Genomic DNA, 19,966 nt, shown 5'->3' with positions numbered 1-19,966 from the left:
CATCTACATACCTATCATCTTTAGGAAGCTGTAGCCACTTAAGAACGGCTAAAATTCTTTCTTCAAATGGTACTGAACTAAAATGAAAGATAAAATGAAACAAATATGTGACAAGTGTTAGGGTTTAAAATATCAATGTGTGTCTTACTGAAAACTGCATTCAGAGAGATTAAAACAATTCAAGACATCAAATGTGTTTGAAGCAATGTAAGAGTTTCATCTGAAAACTTAAAATTGTTTTCCTGACCTAGCAACAAACATTAAATTTTTACACATTATGAAAGTTGTTGTTGTTGATTATCGTTCAGTTATCCAGTCATGTCTGACTCTGCAACACCACAGACTACAGCATGCCAAGCCTCCCTGCCCGTCACCATCTCCCAAAGTTTGCCCAAGTTCATGTCTACTGCAACGGTGATGCCATCCAGCCACCTCATCCTCTGATGTCCTCTTTTCCTTCTGCCCTCAATCTTTCCCAGCATCAAGGACGTCAATGAGTCAGCTGTTCACATCAGATGACCAGAATACTGGAGCTTCAGCTTCAGCATCAGTCCTTCCAACGAGTATTCAGGATTGATTTCCCTTAAGATTTACTGGTTTGATCTCCTTGCTGTTCAAGGGACTTTCAGGAGTCTTCTCCAGCACCACAGTTTGAAGGTATCAATTCTTTGGCATTCTGCCTTCTTTACAGTCTCGCAATCATACATGACCACTGGGAAGACCACAGCCTTGACTATATTGGACCTTCTTTCGGCAAAGTGATGTCTCTGCTTTTCAACACACTGTCTAGGTTTGTCACAGCTTTCCTGCCAAGAAGCAATCATCTTCTGATTTCATGGCTTCAGTTACCATCTGCAGTGATTTTTTAGAGCCCCAAAAGAGGAAATCTGTCACTATTTCCACCACCCCCCTTCTATTTGCCATGAAGTAATGGGGCTAGATGTCATGATCTTAGTGGGTTTTTTTTTAATATTTAGTTTTAAGCTGGCTCTTTCACTCTTCTCCTTCACCCTCTTCAAGAGGCTCTTTAGTTCCTGTTCACTTTCTGCCACTGGAGTGGTATCATCTGCATATCTGATGTTGTTGTTTTTCCCATGTATCTTGATTCCAGCTTGTAAAACTCATCTAGCCCGGCATGTCTCATGATATGCTCAGAGTATAGGTTAAACAAACAGAAAGTTTGTAAAAACAAACAATGAAAGTTGTAGTCAGGTCTAAAAATTTGCTTCCCATTTTCTACCTGAGGATTTTATTCCTGTACCTCAGAATAGGAACTGCCATGTCACGAATAACCCACATGTCAATATACTCTTTAAAGGGGACCTCATGAAGATGAACTCACTCACTGATGACTCTCAGTAAAACTGGGCAACGGACATTTGTTGGGCAGACAGTTGTCCAGGCAACAGTTTCTGGGCAGAATTAATGACATCTTCCTCTGGGCACAGAATTTTGTTTACAGGTCTCCATCAGAGTGCTTGCCCAACCCAGAGTACACTAGGTTGTTCCTTGAGAAGGTCTCTATCAGAACTTGAGAGGCCAGAGAATGTGTATCACTACTCTGCAAAATTCTCCAGGTCTAAGACAGTGCCTAGTTCATAGAATCTCAATTACCATCCATGGAATGAAATTAATGGCAAATAACAAGGTGCTCACATGAACCACAAAGAATTAACAGTAGCCTAAGGTTACCAAAGAAAATATGCATTTCTTGTTTGGAATTTATGAACTTTCCCTTTTGTCCCTCAAATACACGACTGTATTGGTTTTATGACATACATTCCCCAAGTATAAGCCAAATTATTTTGCTACTCTCACTAAAATAATCCAAAGGGAGTCTTCCAGAAAAAAAGTTGTGTTGTTTTTTTTCCACAATACCTCACGGATTTTGAATATCACAGGGAGATTACTCTAATCATTTCCACTATAGATGGAATGTTTAAAAAAGTAATTTGAAAATGCAGATCTAGAGATGCCATTAATATCTTCTTTCAAATAGCATTTTTGGACACCAAAGGGTCACTTCTACCTATGTCCCTTTAATACTTTCAGCTCCTTCTCCTAGTTCTTTCTTCCTGGAGTGAAAATGTTCAGGACCCCTACTTTCACCAGGACTTCAATTCTTATTCTTATCCAAAGATCTGAATGCAAACTCCAACATGTTACCACCAGTACTTTCTAGAAAACCTCCAGAAAAAAAAAAACCTCATCTAGTTTTACTGTCTACCATCCATTTAAAACTCTTTGAAATAGAGTTCTTATTTTGATAGGTCTCATTTTTCAGATAACATATCATTCAAATGCTAGAACTCAGGCTGTGATAAGAAAATAAACTGTTCTATGTTATAGGTCCTAGAAAAAGTACAGTTATACATACACATTATAGATTTTATAGATGTCTGGGAAAATTCCATTAATTTTCACATCTGATCCTGGCCAAAAAAATGTGCCTGTCTTCAGGCCTTGATTTTTAGCTGTGAGCCAAATCTGGAGAAGATAGAGAAGGAAAATTAGGAAATTATGTAAGCACTGATTTCTTAGGAAACTGTGTTCATGCAATTGCCAATGCTTTCCTCTCTAATGCTAGAAAGTTTTGATGTCAATAAGCTCCAGCAGTTAGACTGCAAAATAACCATGTAACGTGACTTTGAACAGCAGCCAGCAAAAAGAAATTAAATGATCAGAAATTAAATTAACTTATAGAATATAAACAATTGGTAACTCCTGCAACTTTTATAGACTTGCTTCTACTTAATAAGCTTCTGTTAAAAGAAAAAAAATCACGAAAAAAGAAAAATTCACAAATATACATATCTTTAACTTATTGACATATTTTGCTTATGTAACTTAACATTTATTGAGCACTTATTATTGCCAGTTACAGTTCTAAATGGTACTCCTATAAGCAACTTAGATTATTAATTTAAATACTCATCACAATAACTCTATAAGGTGGTTAACAGAATTATTTACAGTACAGAAAACTGAGGCACAGAAAGAACACTTTGCCGAAAAATCACAGTTTTAAATGTCAGAGCTAAATTATATATAAAACAAATCTGAAATTATAACTTGCAAATTAACATCATGCTCTTTTCCTTCTAAGAGGGATATCAAGACTATTCAAATAGACCTTATAGAATTGTTGTGGCAATTTTTAAAAATTAAAAAGGAGAACACATCTAAATCACAATCAGAGAGAATCTTCTAAGTCAGCAAATGCAAACAATGTCATAGTTTACTCCTGAAGAAACAATTAGCTTTGTGTAGATCAAAATATTACCCCCAGATTACTGCTCTTTGCTACTAGGACAAAAAGGTATCATTAAGCAGAAAAGAAAACTGGCTCAGAATAACCTGAACCCTACTCTGGAATAAAACATACAAAGATATAAGCTACATTTAGAGTTATCTGCATTTACCTCTATTTGCATAAGGATTGCACAAACACAGTAGATTAAGTAGGTTCTTAAAAACTCCAAAGGATCTGTCATTTTACTCTGATAGAAACAGATGAAAATAATAAAAAATAATTCTAATAGCTAAATTAAATAAACTCACTGGTTCTCCTTTGTACCACTCTGGGTTAAATTTCTCTTTGCTTTTAAGTGCAAAGTGAGCGTTCATTTGGGGATCATACATTTTATTGTCAATGATGCCATGGGATTCTGGATAAAGTCCCTAAAAAATATAAAATACAAGTTTTACGTTAAGTTGTGAGTTTTTAATGTTAAGGTTACAGAACAAAATCATCAGAGAGACATATACAGCTGAAGCTACAAGGAAATTAACCTAGCTTAAGGAGAGAAGAACAAAACACTGCCTATTATCAAAATACAACCAACTGCTTAAGGTTTTATGTAGTACTTGTGTTTTAATTTATGTAACAGGAGAAAATTAATTAGGAATGGTAGCAGCCTCTTAATTTTGAAAAAAGTACTGAGCTGTCCTTTTGGATTGCTCAGTGAAAAATTTATGCATAACAATATCCTTTTTGATTGGGTCCAAGAATAGCTTGTACCAATATAAGTCAAAGTATTAATTCTCTGGCTTCAACCTTGAGGCCTAATGAATTCTACATTTTTTTTTTCTGGATCCAAATTAAATCTGAAAGTGAAACAAAAAGAGAGCTGTAATCACATCTAGAGTCAGGCAAAGTGGTTTGCTTAGACTCATACATTGAAATGATTGGAAAGACGGCTGAGGACCTGTGAGTGCAGACAATCTGGGGCTCAAATAAAGTAAGCTAAAAACTAATCAGCAAGAACAGAACCTAAGAATCTTAAACTGAAAGGGAATTAAGAAATCATTTCTTGGGGTCTTCAATCACCTCTTTTCACATATGGGAAATGGAGACCCAGAAGGTAAAGTGACTTTCCCAAAGTCACAACAGCTTAGTAGAAGAACAAGAACCAGAACCTCAGTTTTCCTGCTTAACTACACAATGAAAAAGAAGTTATTTTTTTCTGATCTGAAATCTGATTATTCTCTTGAAAACTGTTATATTTACATCTCACTTTTGTGAACATATAAAAATTGAAATGCAGAGCTTACTGTGACAATGCTGTAGTGATTGGGGAAAGTTTTTGTTGGATATACTGGTCTCATGTTTTTAGTATATGTCCCACAAGTTTCTACAAGAGGAAAAAAAGATTGTTATTAAATACAACTGACAATCTGTTTCCTTCATTTAGTGTTGGTACCACAGACTTCTGAGTAGTACTAAAACATGAATCCAGAAGGGATTTACAACTATATAAAAATTCAGGGTGAATTACAAAGCAACATTGTGGATTCAAACTCAATGCTGAGAGCCAGTTTTTCTTCTTAGTTAAAAAAAATTAAAATAATTAAGCCAATGGAATATTTATCCCATACTTACTAATAACATTAAGTTCCAGATGGACCATAATGATGCTTGCTAGATCTTTGCTATTACTTGGTGGTAACATATCTAAATACAAGATGTAGTTTAAAAAGAAAACAAACAGCCAAAACAAAACTACCAACATCTATAGTAGCTAACTCAGCAAAATGAAAACAAGAATGAAGCAGTAGCTAGGAGGACAGTGTCCCATCCCAAAGTCCAAACCAGTTAACTCTAGACAAATTCAACACTGCTTTAATGATTAAAGGCATCTTCTGGCTTCAAGTATTAGTACAAGAAGGACAGAAGTCAAACTGTTTCTGATTTAGCCCTAGCGTCACATTCCTCTTCTGCCTCTACCACTGAGGGAACATATAACTAATGATTCTAGCATTTCGATACCTCATACCTGAAAATATTCCTCAGGCTGGTACATGTCTATCTATCTCACTGCATTCCAAACAGTTCAGAATTACAGGCTACACTTCCTAATTACCCAAAGCAAGGACTTAAGTTAACTATGTACTGAGTTCCTTTCAACTTCACATATAGGTACCTAAGCCTCCTTAATTCTGAACTCAGGATATTATATTTGATGCTATGGAAACAAACTTTCCTCCTGATGATAACAAAGGGCCAGATACAAGCTTCAAAGCCCGTGAGCCTGGCTGATAAAACAGTCTTTCTTGTCCATGTAAGCTCTTTCCTAAAGACTTTTATATCAAATGATTATTTATAAAAACTACTTTCTTCCCAGTAGAAATTAAAAACTGAAATTTTTAGAATTTCTCCAAATAACATTTTCTTACAAAAGAAGTATAATAAATGTACCTATGTGATTATGGAGAGTAATTTTGACATTTAAATATTCAAGTCCAGTAAATAATGTCTCAGAACTCCAGAAGAACACCAAAATAATGAATTTACTTATTTCCATTTCAGTCCAGTATTACACTGTGGCTATTTATATACTGATCACTGATAACAAGTAATGTTTTTCAGCTTTTATACCCATATTTAATTTTTTATTTTTTCAATAACAATGATACAAGTGGTACCCATATTACTGGTGGTTAATGTGATTTAAAACTTTTGCATTCATACTAAGAAAAGACTATTCTACTACTGCATTATTAACTTATATAATAATCATTTAATTAAGGCTTTAATTGAGATAAAGAAATTGGAAGGATGCCTCATGATACCAAAGGATAAATAACAAGTAAATATTCTATGTCTGCACTACTAGATTCATACAAGAAATACCTTCAGTTTTTGAAATTCTACTTTAAGATGTAGTCATATTAGATAAATAATTATTTAATAGTTTGTCCACAAAATGAATCCAAAAGTCTAGGAAAAACAAAAAAGTATGCCTTATCCTTAACATCTATAACCAAGGAATAAAAATCCCAAGATAATCATTATCTTAGAGTTATTTAAAAGGCAGTTTTAGAACAATTATAATATTAAAGACTAGGTCCTTATCACTAGGGTTTAACTCTTTTACAACAGAGAAGTTTGGTAAAACAGATTCTGCCATATTTTTTCCAAAAAGAGACTGCCTCCTCAGTCTACTGACACTGTGGCACTCCAATAGTATACTCTGAAGTTACTCACTCAGCTTGCTAATAACAGGAAGAAGTCCACCCCAAGTGTGCAAATATTCTGCCCTGAAACCATCCAAAGAAAATAAGAGGGTAGGAGGTGTTTCGAACCTGGGTAATGAGAAAGAAAGAAAAAAAATTTGTAAAGAAGAAAGACACAGATCCAGTGAACATTTTCCACTGAGGTAGGGATGTAATCTAAGGTAAACTAACAAGCTCAACAAGCATCTTTATAAAGAATATTTTAGAAGTGTCTATATTCATATATATGAATTTGTATTTCATCATATACATCATCAAATAGTTCTGATTGAGCACTCACACCATTCTGAGACACCATACAGAGACCATCATTTATGGTCCCCGCTGTTCCAAAAGCTAGATGAAATGCAACCAAAATGCAATATTATCTCTCCAATTTGCAAGAGAATAAATATCAACAAACAGCATATTCTAAATTGTGTTCTTGTTTCTACTAGGACAGCTTTATAATGTTTAACAGTTTGGAAAAATCATTATTTTAAACACATATTTCTGAAGATTAATAATTCAAATTATATAGATCTCAAGTGGAACAAAGATAAACATGTCTAACACTGTCATCAAATTTCCACTTTTCAAATTCTAGACAAACCTTTCCTGATGACCTTATAAACATAAGGTATTGTATAAAATACTTTAGACAAAAAATAGAAAGTACAAATTATAAAAATTATGTAACATTTTCTCATAGACATGTTATCCTGAAAATATATGTGAAACAAAAATTTTTTTTTAAAGTTGTAAAGTAATTTGTTATCAGTTCAACTTGAAAAACTTCAAATGAAAGTAAAGATCCTTTTTTCCTAAGAAGGAATACACAAATTCTTCTACCCAACACTCATGAACATTAAATATTCATAACCTCTCTTTTTTTTTTTTTTTTTCCAGTTTCTAGACCAGGAGTGGGAAGTGGGGGGTGAAGGTTGGGGGGTCAGGGGAGAGGGTCATGCCATAATTACTTCTATACCACCAATGCCAAAAGAAGGCCTAACTAAAAATAATATTTATTGAACCAATGAATAATTATTATTATTTTTATCTTTTCAATTTGGAAAGAGAAAGAATGATACTCCTATAAAAGAAAACATCAGTATCTCAGAGTATAATCTTACCCTGCTGGACACTGCGGTTCATCAATGCTGTCACATTCTTCTTCTGCCCAACTTTTCTCCCCTAAAATATTTTCAAGAAGCACAGTGAGTTGAACACATTCAACAGAAACAATGGTCATGATGTTTGTGAGACACATTAGGACACGTTTCAAAAAAAAAAAACAAAGGTAACAGATGCGTAGATGATGTGGGGTGTGATTCTCAGGGACTAGAACAAATAGAGAGTTATTCTATTTCAAAATAAGACTTAGTTGATATCAAGAATTAAAGAATGAATTTATAATTGCAAGACTAAAACATATTGCTGTATTTGTGAGAACTTGAAGGCACATTTTCCATTTTTAAATTGTTAATAATATTTTCAGCCAAAATTTATAACCCTACTTCTATCCACCCAACAGAATCTTCTGCCTTAGTTCCTCTCATATAGTCAAGTTCTGTCAAAGAATTTCAAGGAACCCTGCAACACCTAGGCAAGACATCATAGTAACACCAGCTTACACAGAATCTTAGGCACTAACTTCTCTCAATGTCAGGCAGACACCTCGTTTACTATGAGAGGACCTGCTACATAGTCAGCCAAGACTGTGAAGTGATTGTTCCACAAAAACAGCATTAAGTAAGCAGCTAATATCAAAATAACATGAGGGTGTAGTAACAGCAGAGTGTATGACTATAGATAAAAAAGACTAGCCGTGTGTAGACAATCATGATTATTAGGCTGGGTGATACAAGCTTTATTACATAGTCTCTCTATTCAGGTATATATGTTTGAAACTTTCTTTAATAAAATGCTTTTAAAATATTTTTTCAGCCAATATGGTTTGTCAATAACTACGACTTCTACTGTAAAAAATACACCCATGCTAACCCCCTCTGAGACCTAGGAAGATGTCAGCCTATGTCTGAACCTGGTGAGGGCACAACCTCCTGACCTCGGCACACGGATCCGTGGTTGATACAACAGTCTCCCTTGTCCTTGCAGTCATCTGAACAGGAGCAAAGGCTTCGGGACAACCTTTTCTCACCACACCTGAATTTGCTGCAAGTCCATATCCGTTCTAGAAACAAATGTCAACATAACACATTTTATGGTTCAAATTCAACATGTCCAAAATGAACACAGAATTGTCTTCTAGAATGTGATCTATGAGGATGATGGACTATTTCTTAACCCTCAGTGACTCACAGAACTTTCCACCACAGTGGTCAATGTGAACTAACAGAAAATATGCAGGCAACAATTATTATTTCACTACAAATCCAGAATCTCATCATTTTAAAATGTAAACACTGAATGAGAAGCAAGTCCAAAAGAGAGGGACTATATGTATTAATATACATATGGTTGATCATTTTGCTGTAAGGTAGAAACTAACAAAATATTGTAAAGCGACTATACTCCAATAAAATTTAATTAAGAAAATAAAAAATAAAATGTAAACAGACATAACTTTTATTATACAACTCCCATGGCAATCTTGGCTTATTCCACCAGTCATTGCCAGAGTTCTCCAAATTTATCTAAATCTGGTTCACTCTCATTTAAATGTTACTATTGCATGGGCTTCCCTGGTGGTTCAGACAGTGAAGAATCTGCCTGCAATGCAGGAAACCTGGATTCAGTCCCTGGGTCAGGAAGATCCCCTGGAGAAGGGAATGGCAACCCACTCCAGTATTCTTGCCTGGAAAATTCCATGGACCGAGAAGCCTGGCAGGTTAAAGTCCAAAGTGTTGGATATGACTGAGTGACGAACACTTTCACTTTCATAGGTAAAGACTATTAAATCAAACTTTTCACAGTCTGATAGTTTTATTTTAAAGTTTAAGTGGACATCTTAAGAACTCTTGCTTTAATAAGCCCATAACAGAAAGAGTCATATATTTTTAATCAGCCTTTTTGAACTTAGGTGAAATGCAAATTAGACTATATAGGTTGTGAGTAAACATTGAAAACCGGCACAGTGCTGCCATCCATAAAATTTTTAACAAAGGCAAGATATGTAAATTTTGTTTGTGTCAGGAAATATAAATGACAAATTTTTAAAAATCTCAAATGGGTTTGGTATATCACATACCTAAAAGATGCAGAACTTTCCTTTGCTCTTTTACCCCATCTTTTCACCTGCACATTTTTACCTGGTTCTATACACGTCTCCTGGTAATCTAGACAGCAGTTTCCAAGGTCAACACAAGCAACATCACAGCGGCAGTTTCCAAATGTTCTCTCAAAACAGCGACCTTTGCAACTTTTAACTGAAAATATCGAATGAGTTAGATGTTTCTAATCATTATATAATTACAAAGCAAACATCAACTAATATACCCTAAGTTCAGTATTGAGTCGGTTTAAATATTCTTTTAGAAAACACAGATGGGATGGGCAAAAAGTTAACCAACAATCTTTTCACAAATACCTATAGAAAGTGATGCAAACAGAAGGCAGTAACCTTATGTATCGAGTTTGCAATTTTATCTCTTGCCATAGAAACAAAAGATAACTTTTTTCTTTTATATAGTATAAACCCTACAGGGGCTAATGAAACTTACATACATATAGAATATTAAATAAAGGAAAAATAAGAGCTTGTTCTGAATATTTTATGTGGGGTTCTCTAAAAACTGATAATCTCTGAAAACTTCATGAAGAAAAGAATACCTGACTTGGGTCACCCTCAGTCTGGTGTAAAGAAGTAATGTGTTTGTGCAGAACATTCTGCAAGACTCATCTCCCACACCTGATTTGTCCATTGCACCTTCAGCCTGGCTCCCTCTGAGAACCTTTCCCAAACTCCCCAGTCTAGATGCATTGTCCATTTTTTAAAGTTTACATGAAACCTCATCCTCCCTTTCTGTCACTTAATTTCATTTGTAACTAGATCATTTTGTTAATAACCCAGGCTCAACCCGGACCACAAACTTCTTAGGAACAAAGACCACACCTGGATGCTGCCCAGCACACTGTACCCCGGGTATCCAGCAAGAGCCTTGACTACAGTTGGTACTAGTAAGTTTTTGTTAAATGGACAAATGTCAGATGTGGAAGGAAAACACTCTGCACTAAAAACAACTTTACAAGACAAGGAGAATGAATGTATGGACACCAAGAAGGGGAGGAGGGGTGAGATGAATTGAGAGCTTGGGACTGACATACACTATTGAACTATGAATAAAACAGATAACTAATGAGAACCTACTGTATAGCTCAGGGAACTCTACTGAGTCTGTGGTGACCTAAATGGAAAGGAAATCCAACAAAGAGGGGGTATATGTATAGCTGACTTACTTTGCTGTACAGCAGAAACTAACACAACACTGCAAAGCAACTATACGCCAATAAAAATTAATTTTAAAAAGTTACACTGTAACTCTTTACTAGCTATCAAGAATAATCTAGATTTAACAAAAAATAAATCAGGATGGTAAGAAAAACAATCCACTTGTAGAATAATAGAAGTCCAAAAAAAAAAAAGAAAAGAAATAATCCATGCTTTTGGTTGTAATGGTCCTCTGACCCAAGAAGACACTGTCACAGAATTTAACTCATTTGATACCAGAAAATGAGGCAATTTTAAGGACATGAAATGACAATAATAATTTCTAGGGTCAAAAACACGAACTTTCCTGATCCCAGGGGGAAAAACTATTATAGAAATAGCTATTATTTGCAGATCATTAGTATGCTTCCTTTAACTTAAAAAAGAAAATATATCTCACCTTGAGTTTAGATTAAAATTGCTGTTTTCAATCACTCAGTTTTCTTTTTATGTGCCAAACTAAACTCAAGGTGAATTACTTACTGCTTAAAGGCTACATGGGTGAACACTAAAATATGTAGCTCCTTAATTTTACTAAACACTGATACGCTTGCTCTGAATTGTGGCTGACTAAATATATAAAATTACTACATTTCATTCATTTTAAAAATAAATGACAGCCTAACAATCACTAAATTTTTTCAAAAAATGACTAACCGTATAATTATGGAATAGTTGAATAGAAGGATTTGTTCAGTTTTCAAAACTGAATTCCTTAGGAATTCTTCAGTGATTTAAAAGGAAGACCATCAATGATTTAAAAGGAGCAAAAATAAAAAATTACTTCAAATCCAAAATATGACTGCTACAATGTATTATGATTCAAAGTTTTATTATTTATAGTGATCTTTCGATGCTGGCGAGACTTCCGAACTTCATAAAATGAAAAGCGTAAGTAACAGCTTAAAAATATCACTATTGTTTTGAAATGACTGCATTTCTAAAAGACTTACAAGCATATAAGGATGTTTCCAGCTGCCCAGGCATGCTGTTTACCTAGTAACCTCAGGGCTGCTCCAGCACCTGATGCCTTAAGGAGAAAAAGTAGGAGTTCCTGGACAAAGTCAGGCAGAGAGGCTCGCAGAGCCCAGCACAAGACCCTGTCACTATGTCTGCTTGTTTGTATCTTTGTTCCTTTTTGTTGTTTTGAGGTTTTTCACTGTTTGGGTTTTTTTTGGTCATAACCCCTCTTTGTTGTTCTGGGATGAAGTTTTGCAAGTAGATAGTATACAGCTAAAATAAAAAAAGATCTTCAAGAAGAATGCTCAAACTGGCATCAGATTTGCAATATCTATGAGTACTCACCTCTAGAGGTAGAAATGGCAACCCACTCTAGCATTCTTGCCAGGAAAATCCCATGGACAGAGGAGCTTGGTAGACTACAGTCCATGGGATCACCAAAGAGTTGGACACAACATAACTATTGTCTCAATCACATTCTCAAGAAGGCTGTTAACCCCACCCGAGCAGGGCACATACATACACCCATGCACACATGAATTAGTATACTACTTACTTTCTTTCGCACAGCTTGGTTTCAACCCAAATATACAACCAAGGATTGTTGTTAACACACAGACTGACAATACCTGTCAGGAGAAAAAAGAAAATGATGTAGTTTCAAAGCCTTTTTATTTCTTCAAATGTTTCATTTCTTTAAATGCTTCTTGACTGTGGATCACAATAAACTGTGGAAATTTCTGAAAGAGATGGGAATACCAGACCACCTGACCTGCCTCTTGAGAAATCTGTATGCAGGTCATGAAGCAACAGTTAGAACTGGACATGGAACAACAGACTGGTCCGAAATAGGAAAAGGAGTACATCAAGGCTGTATATTGTCACCCTGCTTATTTAACTTATATGCAGAGTACATCATGAGAAATGCTGGGCTGGAAGAAGCACAAGCTGGAATCAAGATTTCCGGGAGAAATATCAATAACCTCAGATATGCAGATGACACCACCCTTATGGCAGAAAGTGAAGAGGAACTAAAAAGCCTCTTGATGATAAAGTGAAAGTGGAGAGTGAAAAAGTAGGCTTAAAGCTCAACATTCAGAAAATGAAGATCATGGCATCTGGTCCCATCACTTCATGGGAAATAGATGGGGAAACAGTGGAAACAGTGTCAGACTTTTTTGAGGGGGGCTCCAAAATCACTGTAGATGGTGATTGCAGCCATGAAATTAAAAGATGCTTACTCCTTGGAAGAAAAGTTATGACCAACCTAGATAGCATATTCAAAAGCAGAGACATTACTTTGCCAACAAAGGTCCATCTAGTCAAGGCTATGGATTTTCCAGTAGTCATGTATGGATAATGAGAGTTGGACTGTGAAGAAAGCTGAGCGCCGAAGAATTGATGCTTTTGAACTGTGGTGTTGCAGAAGACTCTTGAGAGTCCCTTGGACTGCATGGAGATCCAACCAGTCCATTCTGAAGGAGATCAGCCCTGGGTGTTCTTTGGAAGGAATGATGCTGAAGCTGAAACTCCAGTACTTTGGCCACCTGATGCGAAAAGTTGACTCATTGGAAAAGACTCTGATGCTGGGAGGGATTGGGGGCAGGAGAAGGGGACGACAGAGGATGAGATGGCTGGATGGCATCACTTGACTTGATGGACGTGAGTCTGAGTGAAGTCTGGGAGTTGGTGATGGACAGGGAGGCCCGGCATGCTGCGATTCATGGCATTGCAAAGAGTTGGACACGACTTAGCGACTGAACTGAAACATGTCGGTGCTACCCTGTTCCCTGATCTGGGTGGTCACACGACGTGTACACTTTGAAAAAACTGAAACTGCACGTTTACACTTCATGTACTTTTCTGTATGTATGTTCTACTTCAACCAAAAGTTTACTTAAAGATTAGCAAACAAATCGATGCCCTCCTAGGTTAATGTAGTCAGAAATTTCCCAGTTGATGCAAGTGAATCCAGTCCAAAAACTTATAATTAAAGAAGAGGAAAGGAAACCCTAATAAGAGATTCAATTTTCTACTTTTTAATCCATAAAAGGTAATATGATAATATCAGATGCCTCTTTTAACAGTTTTGTTATACAAACCTAAACAGCATCCTCACGTGCACTGTGACAGCTTGTGAGAATGAGCAACAGACAAGGTTGAAAGATTACATCCAAGACCCAAATGTTACCATAAACTAACTATGTGTAGATTGTGGCAGGTCACCTTAACATTCCAGACACCAATTTATTCACTTATAAAATTAAAGGGCTGGACTCCCTGGATCCCTAAAAATCTTTCCAGTTCTAATATTTCGCCACCTTCTCATTCTCCAATACTCTGGACTTTGACATCTTAATATAAGTGGTTACACCATATAACTCCCAAGAACAATGACAGAAGTTTGTGAGTTAGAAGAAAAAAAAAAGGAGGAGAAAAATCTACAAAATTCTCTTCAATATTTCTCAGTGGAATGGAGCTCCTGTGGCAGTTCTTTGGAATGTCACATTTCTGGACAATCCAACAAAATCTGCACTAAGCACCAACTACATGTAAAGATTATGTTATGCATTGAAAAAAACAGTAAGAGATACCCCAGGGAGCTTCTGCTTTTTGGGAAACAGCAAAATCACAAATGGCTCATATTTGGTTGCAGAATTCTATAGTGTTTAAAGAAGAAAGGCTAAGGTGTTTAGTGAGGAGATCAGAAAAGGTTTCACCAAAGAAGCCTCTCAGATGGGCTCTGCAAGGGGGAAATGGTGTGTTACTGTCAGGCAGAGCTGATGGAAGGGAAGAGAGGACAGAGCAGAGGAACCCAGCATAAAGCAAGGCCTTCCGGATGGAAGGTATATGGGAGGCAGCCGATGAACAATGAGTAGCCTGCTTTTGCAGGAACAAGAATATGAAAAGGGGAAAAGATGTAGTATAGAAAGGTGGTGTGGCATTTCCCAAAAACCAAAATGAAGAGGGAACAGAGCCAGGAGGAATGGGTGAATGGCGCAGGGTGGATGGTGGGTAAAGGCTTTTATGTTTTCTGAACTCATTCCCTCAAATAAAATATACTGTGAATTGACCATATGCTGGTCTGTAGACTAAGTACTGGGTACTCAGAAAAAGGAGACATGACCTCTGTCCTCAGGATGCCTGCTGTCAAGGGCCTGCAGAACTAAAGAGAAATGGAGTGGCAAGAAAACTAAGGAAGCAGGTCTAATTCATTTCAAAAGAAAATGAGGGTAAAGGAAAGAAGAGTAAAAGAATAGTAGGCCTAAAATGCAACAGGGTTTAGGTCAGTTTCCTTTTTGGGAAATCAAAAGCTAAATGTATATATGTCCATTAAAAGAATTACAGCCATCAGAAGGAGAGCCTGAACAAACAAGTAAAGAATAGCAAACAGAACAAGGTATCAACAGAGAATGCTAATAAGTTTTCTTAAGCCTTGATGCTATAAAGTGACACAAACTTATGGAAGGGTGATTCTAAAGGATCTATCAAAAACAACAAAAACTCTCTTATTGTCAACATTAAATATACAGGGAAATGAAAAAATAGTCAAACTAATCTATATTTAGCATCCTGTAATAAAATCCCATGGACAGAAGAGCCTGGAGGGCTATAGTTCATGGGGTTGCAAAAGAGTCAGACTAAACAATAACAACTTACACCATGAAAATTGAAGTTTTATTTATTTGTAATAAACCTATCAAAAATAGTTTGAACAATGCCGTATCTACATTTTATGTTAAAAATCATGAAGCTTGGAGACATATAAGAAAAGTTGTTGGAATGTTTTACCTCTATGTTAGAATATTCATTTGGAGTTTCCTGCTTGTTTAGAGGATCTGAATTATTTCTTGGATATTTATTGAACCAAAATAGGTACAAAGAAATCACTCCATTTTTTTTTTGTTCTCACCAATTCCATCAAATACAGTGGTATTAACATAATGCATATTATTCTCTTTATCAAGTACTCATCTAAATATGTGGCTACTGGGTGAAATCCTTTTGCTAAAGGCCAGAGATGCAAATGAAAGCAATTCCTATCCTGCCAGAGAAACAAAGCATGTGGACATTAAAATGAATGATTACAATACAACTGGATGAGAGCTACAGTAGAAATATGTTTAAAAAAAAAGAAAGCTCTGGTACATATACAGAATGGAGTATTACTCAGCCATTAAAAAGGATACATTTGAATCCGTTCTAATAAGGTAGATGAAACTGGAGCATATTATACAGAGTGAAGTAAGCCAGAAAGAAAAACACCAATACGGTATACTAATGCATATATATGGAATTTAGAAAGATAGTAATGATAACCCTGTATGCGAGACAGCAAAAGAGACACAGATGTATAGAACAGTCTTTTGGACTCTGTGGAAGAGGGAGAGGGTGGGATGATAAGGGAGAATGGCACTGAAACATGTATGATATCATATGTGAAAGGAATCACCAGTCCAGGTTTGATGCAGGATACAGGACGCTCAGGGCTGGTGCACTGGAATGACCCAGAGGGATGGTATGGGGAGGGAGGTGGGAGGGGGGTTCAGGATGGGGAACACATGTGCACCTGTGGCAGATTCATGTTGATGTATGGCAAAACCAATACAATATTGTAAAGTAATTAGCCTCCAATTAAAATAAATAAATTTATATTAAAAAATGTCAACATGCTAACAGTACAGTGGAGAGAACTGTTATAAAAAGACATCACGAAGAGAAAGTGGGACAAAAAAGGATTTCCCCTTCAATTAATAAACAATGTCTGAGTGCCTGCAATATGCATTGGATTTCAATTCTGTGGAGAAGTACAAAATTAAAACAAAAAAGAATTTGTGGTGAAATCTCTAATCTCAGTTGATAATCTACTCAGGGCAACAACTCTAGAATTTGTTGATGATAAAGACATGAGATAGTGAAAGGCAACCTAAGAATTAATGTACATAGTGACAATGTGTCACCCATGCAAAGGTGCAGAAACTATTTTTTAACTGTACAGGCTAGCTGTGGTTTATCAACATGACGCCACAAAGCCCTGCAGCAAAACTAGACTGAACCAGCCAGCTCCAAGTTGGCAGATAAAGTAGGATAAATGTCACCACTTTCCATGCCTTGATTTATCTCTGTGTTTCCACACCAACCCTTGAGAGCTGGACACTGGCCTTGACTCATCTCTGTGTTTCAAAAGCACCTGGTGTTGGGCAGATGCTTTGAAGTTTTACTGAGAGGGATATGTGCTTTGAGAGACACACAGTGGTCAACCGCTCTGAACTGGCCCTGACTTGACCACAGGATCTCGACTGGGCAGATGAAACCTGGAAATGTCCAAGAATTACCTTTGCTTCATCACCATGCTTCATCTCTACGTGGAGGGAAGAGGGGGATTTGTATTCTGCTAGAAAACGAAGATCATGACATCCGGTCCCATCACTTCATGGGAAATAGATGGGGAAACAGTGTCAGACTTTATTTTGGGGGGCTCCCAAATCACTGAAGATGGTGATTGCAAGCCATGAAATTAAAAGACACTTATTCCTTGGAAGAAAAGTTATGACCAACCTAGATAGCATATTGAAAACCAGAGACATTACTTTGCCAACAAAGGTCCGTCTAGTCAAGGCTATGGTTTTTCCAGTGGTCATGTATGGATGCGAGAGTTGGACTGTGAAGAAAGCTGAGCACCGAAGAATTGATACTTTTGAACTGTGGTGTTTCAGAAGACTCTTGAGAGTCCCTTGGACTGCAAGGAGATCTAACTAGTCCATTCAAAAGGAGATTAACCCTGGGATTTCTTTGGTAAGGAATGATGCTAAAGCTGAAACTCCAGTACTTTGGCCACCTGATGCAAAGAGTTGACTCATTGGAAAAGACTGTGATGCTGGGAGGGATTGGGGGCAGGAGGAGAAGGGGACAACAGAGGATGAGATGGTTGGATGGCATCACCGACTCGATGGACGTGAGTTTGAGTGAACTCCGGGAGATGGTGATGGACAAGGAGGCCTGGCGTGCTGCAATTCATGGGGTCACAAAGAGTCAGACATCACTGAGTAACTGAACTGACTGACCTACTGAGGCACAATTGGTGCCGTGTGCAAAGGAGCATGGGAGACTGTGTATGCCCCTGCTGCCCCAGAAGTCTCCACGGCTTTCCTAGAGCCCTGATGTCCTGTCTGCCTCCTGACCCTTAAAATTCCCTTACTCCCCTCCCTTCGGGGAGAACATACCTTTAGAGCATGAACACCCTTTCTCAATTCTCTGGTCATTGAGTAAAAGCCTATTTTGCCTGCATCAAACTCAGTCTCATTATTAGAAGCACACACCTGAGTGGGAAAGAACTCCTTGAGCAATTGGGGTATGGGGAAACCTTTGGTTCAGCTAGGGCCCCAACAAAGAGGCCTGGTGTCTAATTTGTTAACAGATCTGTGCAATGGTGCTTTGTGCGATGCCAGGGAAGGAAATCATACTGGTCTGGGAAAGTGGAAACAATAATGGCAGTAAGAGCCATCACTTGTACAGAACAGTAGTAATCATCCCTTCTGTGGTACTTACTACGTGCTAGGCACTATTCTAAGAGTTTTATATCAAATCATTTAATCCTTACAGTAACACTGAGACACAAATGATTGTGTTTACTGAGTTTAAAGAAATAGCTGCAGAGAGGTTAGCAACTTGCCAAGGATAACAGTTGATCAGTGACAGGAGCAAGATTCGAACTTGAGCAGTCAGGTTGTAAAGAGAGTGAGCAGTTGGCGGTGAGGGGAGGGCCAATGGAGTGGCTGAAAGGTGGTCTTTGGGGCAGTGAGAAGCTGTTGAGGCATTTGAACATGGAAGTAACATGACTGGATTTATAAATTCTAGAAAGATCTTCTGGCAACACTGTGGAAGTCTGTGCTGTAAGTCACTCATCTGCCTGCTTTCTCTCGGGAGATGCTCTGTCCTCCTCCAGTCCCTTCCTCACTCCCAGTTACTGCAACCTGACCATACTCTGAGAGATCTATTTATCTGTCTGCCTCTGACTGGACTGTGAGCTCCAGGAAGGCACGGATTTATTTACTCATCTTGGTATTTTCCAGGCCTAGCACAGGGCCTAACACACAGACGTTCAATAACTGCTGACCTGAAAAATCAGCAAACTAATTAAACACAACTTGGAGGAAGACTATAAACCTCCCCACTTTTCTTCATGTGAGCTGACAAAGTAAGTCAGTTTGTTAAGTGCCTTTGTGTCTGCTTTATATAAAGGGCGCCTATAATGAATAAAGGCAAAAAGCAATTTTTTTAAGGAGATAGAAGACGGCTGGATTTGGTATTCAAATGTGACAGATCCGCCCCCCTCCAACTTGAAGATGAATTAATTATCTGACCACATTGCCTATCAGTCTTCTGACCTTTGACCAAAGCTGCATACTTCTGGAAAACACACTGAAAGAACTCCAAGACACTGCTGGAGTCTTCAGGGGATTTCCTTTCCTGGAGGATGAGGATTAGATCCTAATGCAAAAAATCTGGTGCCAAGAAACACCCACTGGAGACTCAACGATATGAGAGGCTCAAAGATAATGCCTTGTTCTTGAAGAACTTTCAAGTGTTACAAAGTTCAATACAAAAGTTAGAACTGCTTGAGTGGATGGAGGAGCTTTCTAAAGACAAAGTTCTAACTTTTGTATAGCCTCTTACACACAGCATCATTTTAGTTACCTTTGACCTCAATGAAGATTCCCCCAAATGGCAGTGAGATCTTATATAACTGGTCAAATGAAAATGGGGAAAGAAGACTTAACTAAGCCTGAAATCACTTAGGGGCAAACCTCATACTCAACCACTCAGTGAAACCTGTAACTCTGAAGAAGCTGACATCTGCCTGGCAGAAAGGGGTTCAGTTTCAAAATGGCAAGGGCTCAAAGATTCCACAACAAACCCATATACGTTTAGGATCAGTATACTAGAGAACCCAGAAGCTAGCATGGATATTAGTGATCCAGAGTAAAGTTTACCTCCTGGCATTTTAGGGATCTTCAGCATAACAGGAAGCTCCTCCCTGCCGACTTACTCTAAGCAAAC

The 19,966-nt window shown here is 37.3% G+C and overlaps 1 protein-coding gene across 1 annotated transcript in view; it reads right to left on the bottom strand.

The window, feature by feature from the left end:
• Nucleotides 1-19,966, bottom strand: part of ENPP1 (ectonucleotide pyrophosphatase/phosphodiesterase 1) — a 71,558-nt gene that overhangs the window by 22,736 nt on the left and 28,856 nt on the right. Inside the window, exons 2-10 of the mRNA XM_040239219.1 lie at nucleotides 12,462-12,534; nucleotides 9,768-9,884; nucleotides 8,564-8,689; nucleotides 7,629-7,689; nucleotides 6,488-6,585; nucleotides 4,555-4,634; nucleotides 3,562-3,681; nucleotides 2,378-2,487; nucleotides 12-77 (exon numbers count right to left, since the gene is read on the bottom strand). Coding sequence (XP_040095153.1) covers nucleotides 12-77; nucleotides 2,378-2,487; nucleotides 3,562-3,681; nucleotides 4,555-4,634; nucleotides 6,488-6,585; nucleotides 7,629-7,689; nucleotides 8,564-8,689; nucleotides 9,768-9,884; nucleotides 12,462-12,534 — 851 coding nt within the window. The remainder of the gene's footprint in view (nucleotides 1-11; nucleotides 78-2,377; nucleotides 2,488-3,561; nucleotides 3,682-4,554; nucleotides 4,635-6,487; nucleotides 6,586-7,628; nucleotides 7,690-8,563; nucleotides 8,690-9,767; nucleotides 9,885-12,461; nucleotides 12,535-19,966) is intronic.

Source organism: Oryx dammah, unplaced genomic scaffold (genome assembly GCF_014754425.2).
Source record: "Oryx dammah isolate SB20612 unplaced genomic scaffold, SCBI_Odam_1.1 HiC_scaffold_4, whole genome shotgun sequence".
Taxonomy (NCBI): Eukaryota; Metazoa; Chordata; class Mammalia; order Artiodactyla; family Bovidae; genus Oryx; species Oryx dammah.
This window is presented reverse-complemented; position numbering and strand designations above follow the sequence as displayed.